The sequence below is a fragment of the Typopeltis vanoorti genome, chromosome 12 (assembly GCF_054136105.1).
Source record: "Typopeltis vanoorti isolate ZY-2024b chromosome 12, IOZ_Tvanoo_1.0, whole genome shotgun sequence".
Taxonomy (NCBI): Eukaryota; Metazoa; Arthropoda; class Arachnida; order Uropygi; family Thelyphonidae; genus Typopeltis; species Typopeltis vanoorti.
The window spans coordinates 54,424,834-54,440,984 of record NC_143560.1 but is presented as its reverse complement, the minus strand read 5'-3'; the positions used below and the strand labels follow the sequence as shown (position 1 = coordinate 54,440,984).

The 16,151-nt window shown below is 36.2% G+C and overlaps 1 protein-coding gene across 1 annotated transcript in view; it reads right to left on the bottom strand.

Annotated features, from left to right (window-relative positions):
* The window catches only part of fab1 (1-phosphatidylinositol 3-phosphate 5-kinase fab1), a 757,444-nt gene that overhangs the window by 417,445 nt on the left and 323,848 nt on the right, over positions 1–16,151 (bottom strand). Inside the window, exon 18 of the mRNA XM_090401892.1 lies at positions 10,696–10,790. Within this exon, the coding sequence (XP_090258018.1) occupies positions 10,696–10,790 (95 nt within the window). The remainder of the gene's footprint in view (positions 1–10,695; positions 10,791–16,151) is intronic.

Below are 16,151 nucleotides of genomic sequence, written 5' to 3'. Positions count from 1 at the left end.
TGTATTCCATTCTGTTGGTATTTGTCATCTTGTATATGAACACTGCTTGGAAAGAAGACAACAGACACAGTAGTGTGAGAAACAAACAGATATGGTGCATACCTTAATAAAGATGTAGTACATCCTATCACTGCAATGACTGCAGCAATCCTAAGGGGCATACCTTCCACAAGTATACAATAGCAATCAATTTGAATTTTTGGACTATTCTTCCTGAAGGCATGTAATGTGGTCCTGGACATGTGTGGGGTGGATGTCCCTTAATCTCACCTGATGCTCCACTTCATCCCACAGATGTTCAATAGGGTTGAGATCAGGGAGGGGGTTTGTGGAGGCCAGTCAAGTGTGAAAATGTTCATGTCCATAAACCACACAATTAATGCAGCAGCCTTATGACACAGTGCATTGTCTTTTTGCTGAAAGAGATAATTGTCAGTTTCATAGAAATGCCACAAAGTAGGAAGCACTGCATTGTCCAGAATGTTCAAATACCTCTTGGATTTCAATGTTTGTGGCTCTACAAAAAAGAGGTCTGAGGCCAAACTAAGAAAAACAGGACTATGCTATCACACCAACACCTCTGAATTTCATAGTTGGGGTTACACACTCTGCTAAGAGACATTCACCAGGCATCTACACCCACCCACACACACACACATCAGTCTATTTCTCATTAGAGGGTTTTAGCATGATTCTTTGCTCCATAATGCAGCTTTCCAAGCTTCTACATCCCACGGTACATGTTCTTTGAACACTGAAGATGGTGATGCATGTTTTCAGGTAATGTGGGGTTTGCATATTGTGATCCTACCATGGAAACCCATGTTATTAGCCTTGTTCTGAATGTTTTTGTGCAGAATCATGTTCCAGTCGATGTCCAGAACTCCACCTTTAACATGTTGGCTGAGAAATGGCCATTTTTCAATTATCCTTTGCAGCACCTTATGGTCATATTCAGTGAGTGTGGTAGGTTGTCTCCACTGCAGCTAGACTTGCAGTTGACTCCCTGCAATTGCATCTCAGTATGGTATCACTGACTGTTGAAATGGGATCACCGAATTTGTCAACAATTTGCCGAACAGATAGGCCTGCAACATGGCATCCTATTACAATGCTATTTTCAAATTCCAAACAGTTTTCTTCTTGTAACCATTTCATCTGAACACAGTTGCACTGACGTGGGACCATCATATTCCTCTAATTTATACCAGCTATAAACACGACTTGTTACATGGCATCATACACACCGTTCATGGGGTGTCTGTTGACTGTATGTATACAAGTACAAGTATATATACAAGGAACGTCCAGAAAGTAAGTTCCGATGGACTGTCAGAGAAACAAAAATATACTTACAAAAAAAACTTTATTGGAAATTAAAGTAGATATCTTTCACTACTTTTCTACATAATTTCCACCAATGTTCAGGCACTTATCATAATGGGGCACCAAGAGTTGTATACCTTCATAGTAGAAGATCTCCGCCTGTCATGCAAACCACATATCGACTGCTTCTTTGACCTCTTCGTCGTCTTGAAACTGCCAGCCACCAAGGAAAGATTTCAGATGTTTGAACAGGTGAAAGTTGGTTGACACGAGGTCAGGACTATATGGGGGATGATGGAATTGTTCCCAGCTGAAAGTGGAGAGAAGTTGTGTTACACCGGCCGTGTGTGGGTAGGCGTTATCATGAATCAAAACAACATCCCTGGTAAGCATGCCATGTTGTTTATTCTAGATTGCATGATGCAGTTTCTTAAGGCTCTGGCAGTACATACTCGTGTTGATTCTGGAGCCTTGACCCAAGAAGCCTACCAGAAAAATTCCTTGTCTGTCCCAAAACATAGTGCACATGATTTTCAGAGTGAAAACCCATTGTCTTCAATTTCGTCTTGACTGGTGATGAGGTGTGCCTCCACTCCATGGACTGTTGTTTGGATTCAGGGTTTGTGTGTGACACCCAAGTCCTGTCCCCGGTGACGTCTGCTCAGGAAAGCATCGCCATCCTCATGGTAGCGTGTTAAGAATTCCAACGCACTGCCCAGTCGATTCACTTTGTGTTGTTCTGTAAGCAACTTTGGCACCAAGAGTGCACACAATTTCTGATAATTCAGTTTCTCTGACACAATTTCATGAAGACATGAATATGAAACTTCTGGAAATTGCAGCGAGAGTGATGTCAATGAATACCCTATTCTGCCGAATCTTCTTTAAATGAACGCACCAAATCTTCAGTCACTAAAGATAGTCGCCCGCTCCATTCATCATCGTGCACACCTGTCCTTCCTTCATTAAAAAGTCTTACCCATCTTCGTACCAATGAATCACTCATTGTGTGTGTTCTCCATAAAGCTCAATAATTTGCCGATGAATTTCAGCTGCTTTAATGTTCCTGACATTCAAGAAATGGATAACTGACCTAATTTTACATGTAGCGGGCGATTCGATTTTCTTAGACATTATAAACACACACCAAGAAGCATATGTGCTGAGAGAATGTCTGAAAATGACACCAACACCTTGCTAAGGAATCAACAAACTCAGCAAGCATGTGCACCATTGCGATCACAGTGCTGCAGTGAAAATATTTAAAAATGGAACTTACTTTCTGGCCATGCCTCATATTTTACTTAAAAATGTTAATGATCTCAGATGAAATTTTTTCCAGAAAATTTATAGTCGAGTTTATACCATCTAATCCTACTGATTTATCTTTTTTTTTTTTTTTTTTACTTAGATTGTCACTTAATTCTTTCATTGTTAATATCTAAATCGTTTTGTAGGTTATTAGTGTAATTATTTTTATATTAGTATTATCTTTCCAAAGATCTGTAAAGTAGCCAAAGAATTCTTTTAAATCTATTTTGTAATTTATAATTGTAGTTTCTTTTATATCTGCATTCATTTGCTTTAGTATTTTGTATTCATTTGTCTTTAATAAATTTAGTTTAATCCTTTATCCAGGTGTAAGCAAACAAAGTTTGCACTTTAAGTATCTTTAGGACTGAGGCAACTTGTAGTAAAGGTGGACTAAGCTCTCATCACTCCTTGTCTCAGTATCTCCCAATGCAAAGCACATCTCCTTGCGAACATGTATAATGCTATGCATTAAGGGAAGGGCCACTACCCAGACAGTTTTTGACCTTTACTGAGGTCTCGTCAGTGTGAGCCAGAGCCAGAAGTGGTGATATTAAGGCAGAAGCAATGGAGAAGTCATATTTACCTATACAAGTTGCCAAAAGGTGTACCACCTTATTATTAAATTACTCTGGATTTAGAGAAAGATGTTGGAAGTTTTTTCCACTTGGTTAGACTATAATAAATTTAGCTTAATCCTTTATTCAAGTGTAAGCAAACAAAGTTTGCACCTGAAGTATCTTCAGGACTGAGGCAACTCATGGTAAAGGTGGACCAAGCTTGCAAGGAGATGTGCTTTGCATTATGGGAGATACTGAGACAAGGAGTGATGAGAGCTTGGTCCACCTTTACCATGAGTTGCCTCAGTCCTGAAGATACTTCAGCCACAAACTTTGTTTGCTTACACTTGGATAAAGGATTAAACTAAATGTATTATAGTCTAACCAAGTGGGAAAAAACTTCCAACATTCATTGGTCTTATTTTGTATATCTTATTTTATGATACAAATGTTTCCCACCTTTCTCTGTGTTTCTGATTTCTCGTTTGGCTATTCTCAACTTTTTATATTTAATTTTGTCTTCTTGTTTTTTAATCCTTAGCTATCATTTAAAGGCTAGCTTTTATTTCTAGTTGCCTGATGGATTTTTTTCTCAGCCTTTCTTTTACTGTTCCTGAGTACTGATCTTTGGCATGGGCAAGTGAGTTTTTTCTCCTGAAAACTTGAGTTTTTCATCCCCTAAACTCAAGAAAAGAACCATAGAACCCAAACTATTTCAGACAAGAACATATCTTGTTAGGGTTAGGTACCAAGAGATGGCAGCACTTGCTTGCCGATCTCTTCACTGGTCCACTTTTATAATTAGTGGTAGTTTTGGGGAAGCTATCTTCGATTGACACTGGTGGAGATTGAACTGCCCACTCAGTCACCAAAAGCTAGACAGCATTTAAAAAAGCCTCACCTACTTTCTATATAGGCATTATTTCATTGTCACAGAGATGTAATTTATTATTATTATTATGGTATTTTTTATATGTCCCTAGACTTTCATATGCTGCCGATGTTCATATTATTACTTCTTTCATATTATTCCATTCTTTCTCTCTGTCTTTTCTTGTATTTATTCTAAATAGTTATTAATCAACTGCTGGTAAAATTTCTTATCCTTAAATTGTTTAGTAATCTTACTTTGTATTTAGTGTATCCAATTTGTTGGAAACATTAATTTTGCCTTCATTAAATAATGATCTGTATCTATTTCTAGAGAAGTACTATCCAGGCAGCAAAAACACTACCTGGTGCAGACTATGGGAAAGATCATGAATTACTGACAGATGAAGTTAAATTGAAATTAAGAGCTAAGAAGAAACAAAAGGACAGTATGATATTTGATTTAAATCATAAGTGAACCATTTAAAGTAGAAGTTGAAAAGAAATCAAAAATTTTGGAGAAGACGGGAAGAGAATTAGAAGAACTGTCGGAAGAAACAAAATGCACAGTCATAGAAGCAGCAAAGAGACTAAGTACAGCAAGATTGTAAATGGTTGTCAGAAGAAGCTATTGAAATAGCAGAGGAAAGAAAAATGAAACTTCAGAGAAGGGGTGCTTAAGGGTCAAAGCTGTATAACTGAGAGGAGACCTCCACATAGCCTTTAAAGGAATGCAGAGAACCGACCAGGGTTTCTGACCTAATGTCCAATCCTCACCTTCTCGTGGTGCACCCTGTTGGGTATCTACTTGGATACCAAACGAACGAGGATGGGCTGGCAATTTGGGATTTAGCCGACCAAATTGTATTCTTATTGGTTAAACCAAAATAAAAAATGATGGTACGACATGACAAAAATTCATGCCGGCTGGAGCATCGCCCGGTTAAACAAGGCCCCCGTTGTTTTCGCCAGGGAACCAGGGCGAACAGCAAAAAGTCAGCTACTGGAACAAATCTGAAAGCACACCCCAACTCAACATCACCACAGTTAAAGATCAGTACTATCAACATAAGAAGCCTGAATTGCAAAGAAATGGTGCTAGCTCAGGAATTAGATAAGTACCAGATTGACATAATAGGGGGTGACTGAAACAAAAAAGATAATAACTAGTGAGATCTTTCTAAGCAATAAATACAAAATGTTATATTCAAGCAATGACAATCAAGGAAAAGAAGGAGTAGCCATAGTATTCAACACAAAATACGAGGCTAATCTTCTTGAATTGCAGGCAGTCTCAGGTAGATTAATGTGGGCAAATATGAGAATGGGGAACTTGACAATGAGACTTATTTGTGCTTATGGTCCCACAGAAGATTCTACTAAGGTAGAAGTGGAGGAATTCTTTGAGGCTTTAGAAAAAGCAACTGACACAATGAGAAAGGAAAAGTTGGTCCTTGTTGGGGATCTAAATAGCAGAGTAGGAAATGATTGTGAAACATACAAAAATATTTTGGGAAAATTTGGAGAAAAGAGCAAAGGTAATAATAATAACAAATATCTGTTGGATTTCTGCTCAGGACATGGACTGGTTATTACTAACACCATGTTCCAACATAAAAATGTGCACAAATTCACATGGAGAGAAGAGGCTAGGAATAAGAAAAGTCTCATTGACTATGTTATTGTTGATAGTGATGTTTTCTCCCTGGGGCAGGACACCAGAGTGTACAGAGGATTTGAAATTGGAAGTGATCACTATTTAGTCTTGAGCAGGATAAATTTTAATTTCATATTGAAAAGAATAACATGTAAGAAAGTTTTAAAGCGAATAAAAGTTGAGCAGCTCTCAGATGTGAACTGTAGATTAAAATACACAAAGATTATTGAAGAAAAAATGAAAGAACAGGAATCAAACCTTGGAGATTCAGTGGCAAACTCTGAAGAAAACATTGATTGATTCTGCCAGAGAGGCATGTAGTGAGGTTGTCTGCAAGGATAAAAAAATCAGAACTCCCTGGTGGACACAGGAAGTTAAAGAGGCAGCGAAGGAAAAGAATAAAGTATATCAAAAGTTCCTGTCAAATAAGTTAGCTTGTGCTCTTAGAGAATACAGAGACAAATGCAAGAATGCTAAACACTGTGTAAAACTAGCTAAACAAAAGTCATGGGAGGACTTTGGCAAGAATATAGAAAATAAATATCAATTAGGTGGCAAAATATTCTGGAGGTTGTTGAAGAAACTTGGGAATGGAGTAAAGAGTGTTGTAAAAGGAGTTAGAAATGATAAAGGTGACATGAAAACGGGAGAAAAAGATATCCTTGAAGTATGGAGTAATTACTTTGAAAAACTGCTAAATGAAACAAGCAGTGATGAGTGGTAAAAAACACTGACAAGGCATGCAGTCAGGAATACATATCCATACTTGAAGTAGAAAAAGCCATCAAAGGCTTGAAATGTGGAAAGGCAGCAGGAGTAGATGATATTCAACCAGAAATGCTGAAGTATGGTGGTATAAAAGTCTTACAGTGGCTGCACTGCATAGTTCAGAAAGCCTGGACAGAGGGTCGAATTCCAGATGATTGGAGTAGAGCTCTCATAGTACCCATATATAAAAATGGAAATAAAACTGAATGTGAGAATTACAGAGGTATTTCCCTACTGAGTGTTCCTGGCAAGATTTATGCAAGTATACTTGAGAAACGGTTGAGAAGAATTGTGGAAGAAAAGCTTGGTGAAGAACAAGCTGGATTCAGGCCAAACAGAAGCTGTCAGGATCAGATCTTCACTTTACGACAAATAGTCAAGAAAGCATGGGAATATAACAGAGATCTGTATTTAAGTTTTGTCAATTTGGAAAAGGCATATGACAAGGTGCCAAGAGAGAAGCTATTCAATATGCTACAGTTATATGATGTGAATGGGGCATTATATCAAGCAATACTTACTCTTTATTTGAGTTGTAAGTCAGCAGTTAGAATTGAAGGAAGTACAGGAAGATGGTTTAATGTTAAATCTGGTGTGAGACAAGGATGTACGTTATCCCCTCTGTTATTATCTATATTGATCACATTATGAAGGAAAGTGGTATTAAACATGATATCAAAATTGGAGATGTTAATGTCAGCTCTTTGCTTTATGCAGACAATGTTATACTTCTAAATAAATCTGCTACAAGTCTGCAAGATTCTCTGACTAAATTGAATAGCTGTTGTAATAGATATGGTATGAAGATCAGCAATAAAAAGACAAAGACAACGAAAATAGGTAGAATCATTGAAAATGTCAACTGTGTTGTGAATGGAGAACCTGTGGAACAAGTGAAACATTTCAGCTACTTAGGCACGATTTTTACTGAAGATGGTAAATTAAATATAGATATAGACAACAGAATCAGCAAAGCTGGTATGGTAGGAAGTTCATTGAATAAATTCATATGGAATAAGAGAGAAATTAGTCGCAACACTAAATTAGCTGTATACAAGACAGTGTTTCAAACCAGTTTTAACTTATGGATCTGAGAGTTGGGTCAGAAGTAAAACACTTGACCAAAGCCTAGACACCGCAGATATGAGAGTCCTGAGAAAAATTAGAGGCATGAAGAGATGGCATCAATGGCAATATCATATTAAAAACGATATTGAAAGAACTTGACATTGTCAACATCCAGGAATGTGTTAGCAGAGCTAATCTTAGGTGGTATGGTCACTTAAACAGAATGGGCGAAGAAAGATTAGCAAAACAAGTGTTCTCTGCCAGGTTGGCAGCAAAACGACCCAGAGGAAGATCAAGTTATAGGTGGATTGATACAGTACAAAGTGCCTTGGACAATAGAAATATAAGATCTGATAATGTTGGAGTCTTGACAAGTAACAGACTTATTTGGAGGAAAATTGTAGATAGGAAGTTAGTAATGATGTAATTTTTTTCCTGTTGTATATCCTGTACACCCCTTGAGGGTACATGGCAGGAATTTGATGATGAACTTCAGAGAAACAGACAGGGTTAGACAACTGAGTGCAGATTTTCAGAGACAGGTTAGGAAGAATAAGGAAAAACATCTAAACAAAAGGTGCAAGGAAATTGAAGAAAGCAATATTATTATTATCATCATTATTATTATGTGACAACTCCAGGGAGTCCAAAGACTCATCGAGGGAGAGTGTGCAAATAGCATCGAACAATTGACCCCTTCCAACTACTAACAGCGCTCAAACTTGCTTAACTTTTTGCATGAGCCATTAGTAGCAGAGGCTCTACAAATCGACCAACATGGGTAGAATAAGAGGTTTAGAAAAATATATGATGTTACAGGGAAGTTTATCCCTTGATAATGAATTGTAAAAATGTCTGATGGAAGATGAAGCAGTGAAAAAAAGATGGAAAGGGTATGTAGAGTATTTGTACAAGAAAGATAATAATATTGAAGGAGAATTTAAAAGGAGAGAATTTGTTGAGGAACTCATGATAATGAAAAGTGAAGGGATATCAGCAATGGAACAGTTACCAAAAGATAAAGCTCCAGAAGGTGATCTGGTGTCAGTGGAATTATTCAGAGCAGCTAGGGATGAAGTAGTGAATATAATGACTGCAATTTCTTGACAGGTTTGGAATAAAATGTACTGGCCTAGAGATCAGGAAACACCAGTATTCATTCCAATTCCAAAAAAAAAAAAAAAATCAAATCCCAGAGATTTTGAGAATTATAGAACCATTGCTTTAATTTCACATGCAAGTAAAGTTGTTGAAAATGATTCAACAAAGGCTGGAGCCATATGTGAATAGAGAAATGCCACAAGAACAGGCAGGCTTTAGGAGAGGCAGAGGAACTAGAGACCAAATAGCAAACATGAGAAAGCTTTTTATTGTATGGATCACAACAGATTATGGATTTTAATGACATCGACGGGAATACCTGCACATCTAATTCTCTTGATTTTTATTTGATTTGGCACAAAGAAATCAAAGGTCATACTGAGCCAGGCACACAGGTCACAGCAGTACATATAGTAATTGGTTAGTAGGACAATCACAAATATCCATGCCCTTGGAGGGATTCAAACCCACAGTCTCTTGGCTGGAGAGTAGATAAGCTAACCACCCGGCCAACCAGGCTGGCAATTCTCTTGATAAGAGAGCTGAATGACAACCAAGAAGCTTCAATAAAAACAGTCTTCAGAGAAACAGTGTTTGAGTGGAAAAAGGGGAGCAGCAGGGTTGTATACTGTTGCCCTATCTTTTTAATATTTATAGCAAATACATTATACATTAGCTAAATAATTTAAAATATGCAGATGATACAACCCTCATAGCAGAAACCTGGAGTGGTTGATTCTATTGGTTAAGAGGGAAAGTAATAAAACTGAGCTTAATTTAAGTATCAGCAAAACAAAAGTGATGGCTTCTGGCAATTTAAATGAATTTATAATAGAGGGAGATAAAAGTGAAATTGTTGAAAGTTATGATTTACTAGGGTTCAGAATCAGAAATGGTGGTAACTATGAAGATGAAATTAAAAGGATAGTCATGAGAAACAAAAAGGTATGCTAAACTTGACAAAAATTATGGAAGATGAGTAAGGCCACAAAAGTTAGAATTGTCAAAGCACTGGTGTATTTCCAGTAGTGATGTATGGATGTGAAAGCTGGATTATTAAGAAGAAAGAGAAAACGAATTGATTCCTTTGAATTATGGGCATGGAGGAGATTATTAAGAAATCCATGGACTACAGGAATGACCAATAACAATGTAGAGAGTATAAGGACTGAATGTTCCTTGGAGGTGATGATCACTAAACAAAAGTTGATGTACTTTGGACATATTATGCAATAAAAGTTTCAAGCACCTCAGTTTCAGATATTAGAGGAAAAGTTAACCCTCCTACCGGTCAAGGTGGATGAAATAGCAAGACTACCCCAGAATTTTTCATGGATCAAAACTTCATCGGCTTTCTATCTTTTATCAAGTATTTATCCTCCTCTGTTGTTAATCCCTTAATGGCGATTTTAGAACCATTAGCGGATTAACTGTGGTCGAGCGACTTTTGTGTTTATGTTGTCATGTCAATAATAGATTCTACCTGCATCTACCAGTTATGTAGCAGAGTGGTTGATGATGTCAGAAGCACAATGTTTGATAGTTGTTTTTTTTTAGTTCAGTGTAGACTGAGTATTATCATATACTACTTCTAAAATAAATGGATGCTCTTAGAAGACTAGAAATACTTACTGCGACAAGTTTTTGTTTGTGAAACACTTGTATGCCATGAATTGTGTACACTGAGAAGTGTATTTAAGAGAGAAAACTATATATACTTACACAATACTCAATTTCAATCTAGATTACTTTATATCTTGTGGTAACAATGAATAATTGTCAAAGCAGCCATTATGATCAACAAAACAGTATCTCAAAAACTTAACATGTAAGCAAATCAGAAAATGAATTCATCTTAAGTGTTTAAAATATTTCATACATTATAGCAATTCAATTCCAATTTTTCCTTCTTATATGACTATGTATGAAATATCTGTTGTCAATATGGAATGCAGGTTATGTTTAGTAACAATACTTAACAGAAATGATAAATAACTTCGTTATAAAAAAACAAACAGAAATAAAATACTCTACCTTTTTCAACTCAATGGCAGAGCCTCCTCTTAAAAGAATAGTGCACCCAAGGTTTGTTGGACAACCATCAAAGAACATAAGTGTCTTGGTCTTATCTAAAAAAACAAAAACAAATTCTAATATATTACCATGTAAAGCAAAGTTTTCATATTTTGTACTTTTATAGTAAGGTGAAAGTGCACATCATTGCAAATTTCTGAAAATGCATAAATGGACTCAACAGCTGGGGCCCTTGAGTCCATTTATGCAGCTAGAAAACATTTTCCTAACATTCTAAAATTCATGCTGTTGATTAATGAATGAAATAATAGCACCAGTATAAACCACACAAAAAAATATATAAATATCTAGTAATGCAAAATTATTATTATACAGGTATCTCCATGGAGTCAAAAGACTCATTGTGGGAGACCCATGCTAACTGTTATTCAAGCAATATCTATCATACCTACCTATCTGAGGCAATTCATTCAAATCATTTACTACTCTCCAAGCATAAAATCTAGTCTGCACACTCCTACAAACCACACTCTTGCACAACTTTCAGGGGTGACCCTTTGTACTTTCTCTCTCTCGTCATGTATTGAAAAATTTCTTTTGTGTCAATCTTATGGAATTCCTCTAGTAACGTACAGGTTTCTATTATGTCCTTTTTCCTTTACTAGTCAAATAAACTGTAATCCATGCATCTTCAACTTATCCTCATAGGGAGCATTCCACAAGCCTGTCACCAGCTTCACCACTCGTTTCTGAATCCTCTCCACCACTTTCTGATCCTCCCAAGAAACCCAGGTGAACAAATCTGTGCACAAAAGTCAAGATGCAGACAAATCATAGCCTTATAAAGAGGGGTAATAGTCTCCTTATTTTTACTTGATGTGTTATTCAACATCCAAGTAATCCTTTGAGCTATTCTGACAACTTTTGCAATATGTCCTCTGAACTTTAAATTTCTATTCACCATCACCCCAAGATCTGTAGCCTCATCAATTTCTCATAATCTGGTAACCATCAATGTGATATATAGTATGTAATCTTTTCATCCCAAAGTATACATTTACCTTACGTTTTACAACATTAAATGGAGAACCATTGTCCTTTTCCAACACTACTAATTTATTGAAATCATCCTGCACGATAGTACATCACCTTTATCAATTATTGTCCCCCACTCCAGTTGTGCATTGTCAGCAAACAAGTGAATATCTTCTCCCCTTAATTCTTTCCCTATATCATTAATAAACAAATCAAAGAGTAGTGACCCTCGTATCAAGTTCCAGGGCTTAGGGCAAGGGTCTCTATTCTTTAACATCAGAGTGACTAGTCGAGTCACCCTGAGGTCTGTCAGCAGTCCTCCTCTATCCATGCTGGCAACAACCTCATATCCATTCTCATTTACTCTAACTCATGTAATAGTTTTCACACATGATATTCTATCAAATCTGTGAGCAAAGTGCAGCAGTATGATGGTATAACAATTTCTTTTATCCAACCTCTACTGTCACTTTATTATAAGATATGAATAAATTACTAATGCAGGACCTACCTTTTACAATCCCATGCTGCCTCCCCCCCCCCACACAGAGTTTCATATTCCAATACTCATATTCCACATATCATGCTCCTATATCATATTCCAGTGGGTGTATACCAACTGCTGGATTTTACCTTTAACTAATTTTTCAAATATTAATCACCACTCCTGAGATATTAATTGGTCACTAATTTGCTATTTTTATCTTGCAGTCAGCTTTATGTAATGAAACTGCCTTACCCTCTTTCCACTCCTTTAGAACCCTGCAAGAACTGAGACTTAAAGAACTTCATCAGAGGTGCTACCAGTTCTCTTATACATGGGCTGATATACAGTCCTGTCCCACTGCTCACATTGATATTTTTCAATATGCTGAGCACCTTCAGTTCATCTATCTGAATTCTAATATCAGGTAGACAAACTCATACCTCACTGAGACTTCTAACCCTAAGTCTAATCCCCATCTTTCTGCAATGCACCCTGTTGGTAGGTATCCATCTGGTTGCTGAACAAATAAAGATGAGCTGCAATTTGAGACACAAACCAAACTGCATTTAACATTAGCAAAACAGTTTAACCCAGTATAACATTTAATTATGTTGTGCCAATTACAATGTATTGATATGACAGGGTTCCAGAAATCCACCTGCCATAGGCAAGTTATCAAAGACAAGTGGTGAAGTGAATTTTCAGCCTCTGTCTAAATGCATACAAAATATATCATTTTCTTTGCATAAGCGTAAATCAGCAATGCAGAAAGTTTCAACTCAGATATTGAGTTTTTCCCTGTACTTTTTGCAGTAGATATAGTGCCTACATGTAACAACTGTTACATGTAGGCACCAAAAATGTAAAAGATTTATGGAATGTTGGATTGTATTACAATGCATGAGAAGTGTAATGAAAAGTTACGGTGTTCCAAAAATGAGCATGGCATCACCAAGAGTAAACAGAAAATGGACGGAAGTGCTAGCAACAATAATAATAGAAGTGATGTGGAAGAGCTAAGGTAAGAGTTAATAAAAATGAAGAGTCAGGTTAAATGTATGACTAAACAAACACAAGTAATAACCACAGTAATAAGTTTTAATAAGTAAATATTTCATCCTAAGTATCATAGGACATTGTCAGTACAGTTAATTCAAACAATGCTAGGAATAACATACAGCTAGGACGCATGATTACAATGGAATCCCAATATGCATGCAGTAGTGTGTTAGAGAATTAAATTAAAATATATATGGAGGGTAAAAAAATAGATTACATTAAAATAAGATAACATATATAAACAATTATTTTACACACTTTTGTTGGACAATTTCCCATACTTTAGGAATAGCAAGAATGTCATTACGGTTTAGATTTGGTCTGTGAAATAGGACTTCATCACTTTTTTTTATATAAACGTTCATGTTTATATAAAGATCTATGTAGAAGTTTGGGCTTATTCTAATGGATCCTATGGTTTGGGTTTTCAACTCTGTGTTGTGCGAGGCCAGATTTATGCGGTTGGATAAGACAGATATAGTCTTGATGTTCCGAAATGCATTTATTAACTGTTTCCAACAGTTAGGAAACTGACATGCTAATTAGCTTCAACACTGTCTCCCTCTTCACTAATATTCTCAATAAGGAAACGATAGACTTGTTAACTCAAAAATTTCCATCTGATATTGTTGAATTATTCAAATTTGTTATTATGTCCGGTTACTTCACTTGGAAAGAGAAAATTTACAAGCAAGAGGAAGGAACAGCAATGAGGTCTCCCTTATCATCAAACTTAGCCAACCTGTTTCTAGAATGCATTGAAGAAAGAATTTTCACGTTTAAACCCAAACCAAAAATTTGACTACAACATGTTGATGATGTCTTTGCTGTCCGGGATCATTCCAAACAAGAACTACACCTGTTTCTAGATAAAATAAACCTTCTTCATCCTTGCATCAAATTCACGCTAGAAAAAGAATCTCCACAGGCTATCTCCTTTCTGGATTTATACATCCAAAGAAAAGAAGATGGTTCCATCTCCACTTCTGTCTATCACAAGCTGACATTTTTCGGTTGCTACATTCACAATTCTTCTGCTCGTCATCCATCTCAAAAATTTGGATTTATATAAAGATCTACATAGATCTTTATATAAACATGAATGTTTATATAAAAAAAAGTGATGAAGTCCTATTTCACAGACCAAATCTAAACCGTAATGACATTCTTGCTATTCTTAAAGTATGAGAAATTGTCCTACAAAAGTGTGTAAAATAATTGTTTATATATGTTATCTTAATTTAATGTAATCTATTTTTTTATCCCTCCATATATATTTTAATTTAATTCTCTAACACGCTACTGCATGCATATTAGGATTCCATTGTAATCATGTGCCCTAACTGTATGTTATTCCTAGTACTGTTTGAATTAAATGTACTGAAGATGTCCATTGATACTTAGGATGAAATATTTACTTATTAAGACTTATTACTGTGGTTATTACGTGTGTTTGCTTAGTCATGAATTTTCCACAGGTTTCATTGTACAATAAAGGTTAAATGTACCGAGGAAGAAATTGAATGTTTAAAGGGATTAATGGTTATAAATGAGAAGGAAGTTAACAGGAAGAAGCAAGTACCTAAAGATAATAAGGGTAGCATTATATGGTGATTCAATCATTAAAAGTGTGGTAAGTAATAAGGAACATAAAGCATTATTTAAATTAAGGGGAGTATTAAATCCCACATTGTTTTAAAACCGAATCAGAAACTCAAAGATTGGAATCAGAGAGTTATTCGGCATGAAACTCTGTGATTCCAATCTTTGAGTTTCTCATTCAGTTTTAAAGCAATGTGGGATTTAATACCCCCTTAATTAAAATAATGTTTATATCAGCAAAATGAAGCCTATTGGCTCTTTATATTTAAGTAACTTAATGGGTGCACCTTTTTGACAACTCGTATAGCAGAGTATATAAGTTCTTTTCGCTATACCCTTTGGTATTAATTTGGTCTAGCTGCTCACTGATTAAGCCTCAATAAAGGATGAAACCGGTCTGGGTAGTGACCTCCCACCACCTAGGAAATGTGTTTTACATTATAGAAAATACCAAGAATAGCGATCAGAACTTTACCACCTTTGCTGCGAGTTGCCCGAGATTGTACTATGTACTAGGACTACTTGCATTAGCTCACGCTAGTAATTGCCGATACTTTTATAGTTTACTATATTAGGCATGAAACTCTCCGATTCCAATCTTTGAGTTTCTTATTTGGTTTTAAAACAATGTGGGATTTAATATCCCCTTAATTTAAATAATGTTTATATTGCCGAAATGAAGCTATTGGCTCTTTATATTTAAGTAACATAAAGCATGTTTTCCAAAGATGGTAAAATGAAATGAATATTAGATGCTTAGCACAGCCAAGGAATGGGTGTCAGAATTAGTGGTGGAGAATGGGCATAAATGACTTGGATGTGAAAAGGGATTTGAAGTTGTTGTAGGAGTTGAAGGATTACAATGTTATTGGGAAAGTGGTTAGTTCACTGCCCAGATATAATAGTAGTGACCTGAGAGGGTGAGCAATGCTATTGAATGAAAAGATGCTGAATTGTGTCAAGCAAAGAGTGTTCAATTTGTGAATGTATGGAGTAAATTTGCAGAGAAGTCAGATTGGTTTAAAGTTGATGGACTGCATTTGAATGGGTTTAGTGTTGGACTGATGCTGGTGTTAGAGCAATAGTTCAGAGAGAGGCTGAGAAGCAAGTTATGGATGAACAAGAAGAAAAAGTGATTATGGCAGGACAGAGTGATGCAAAAAGGTGGGAATGATAAAGATATGAACGAAAATCAGAGTCAGGATCAGGGACATGGGAATGGTCAGATCAAAGAGAGAGAGAAAGTATGGAGTGATGGTATTGATAGGATAGC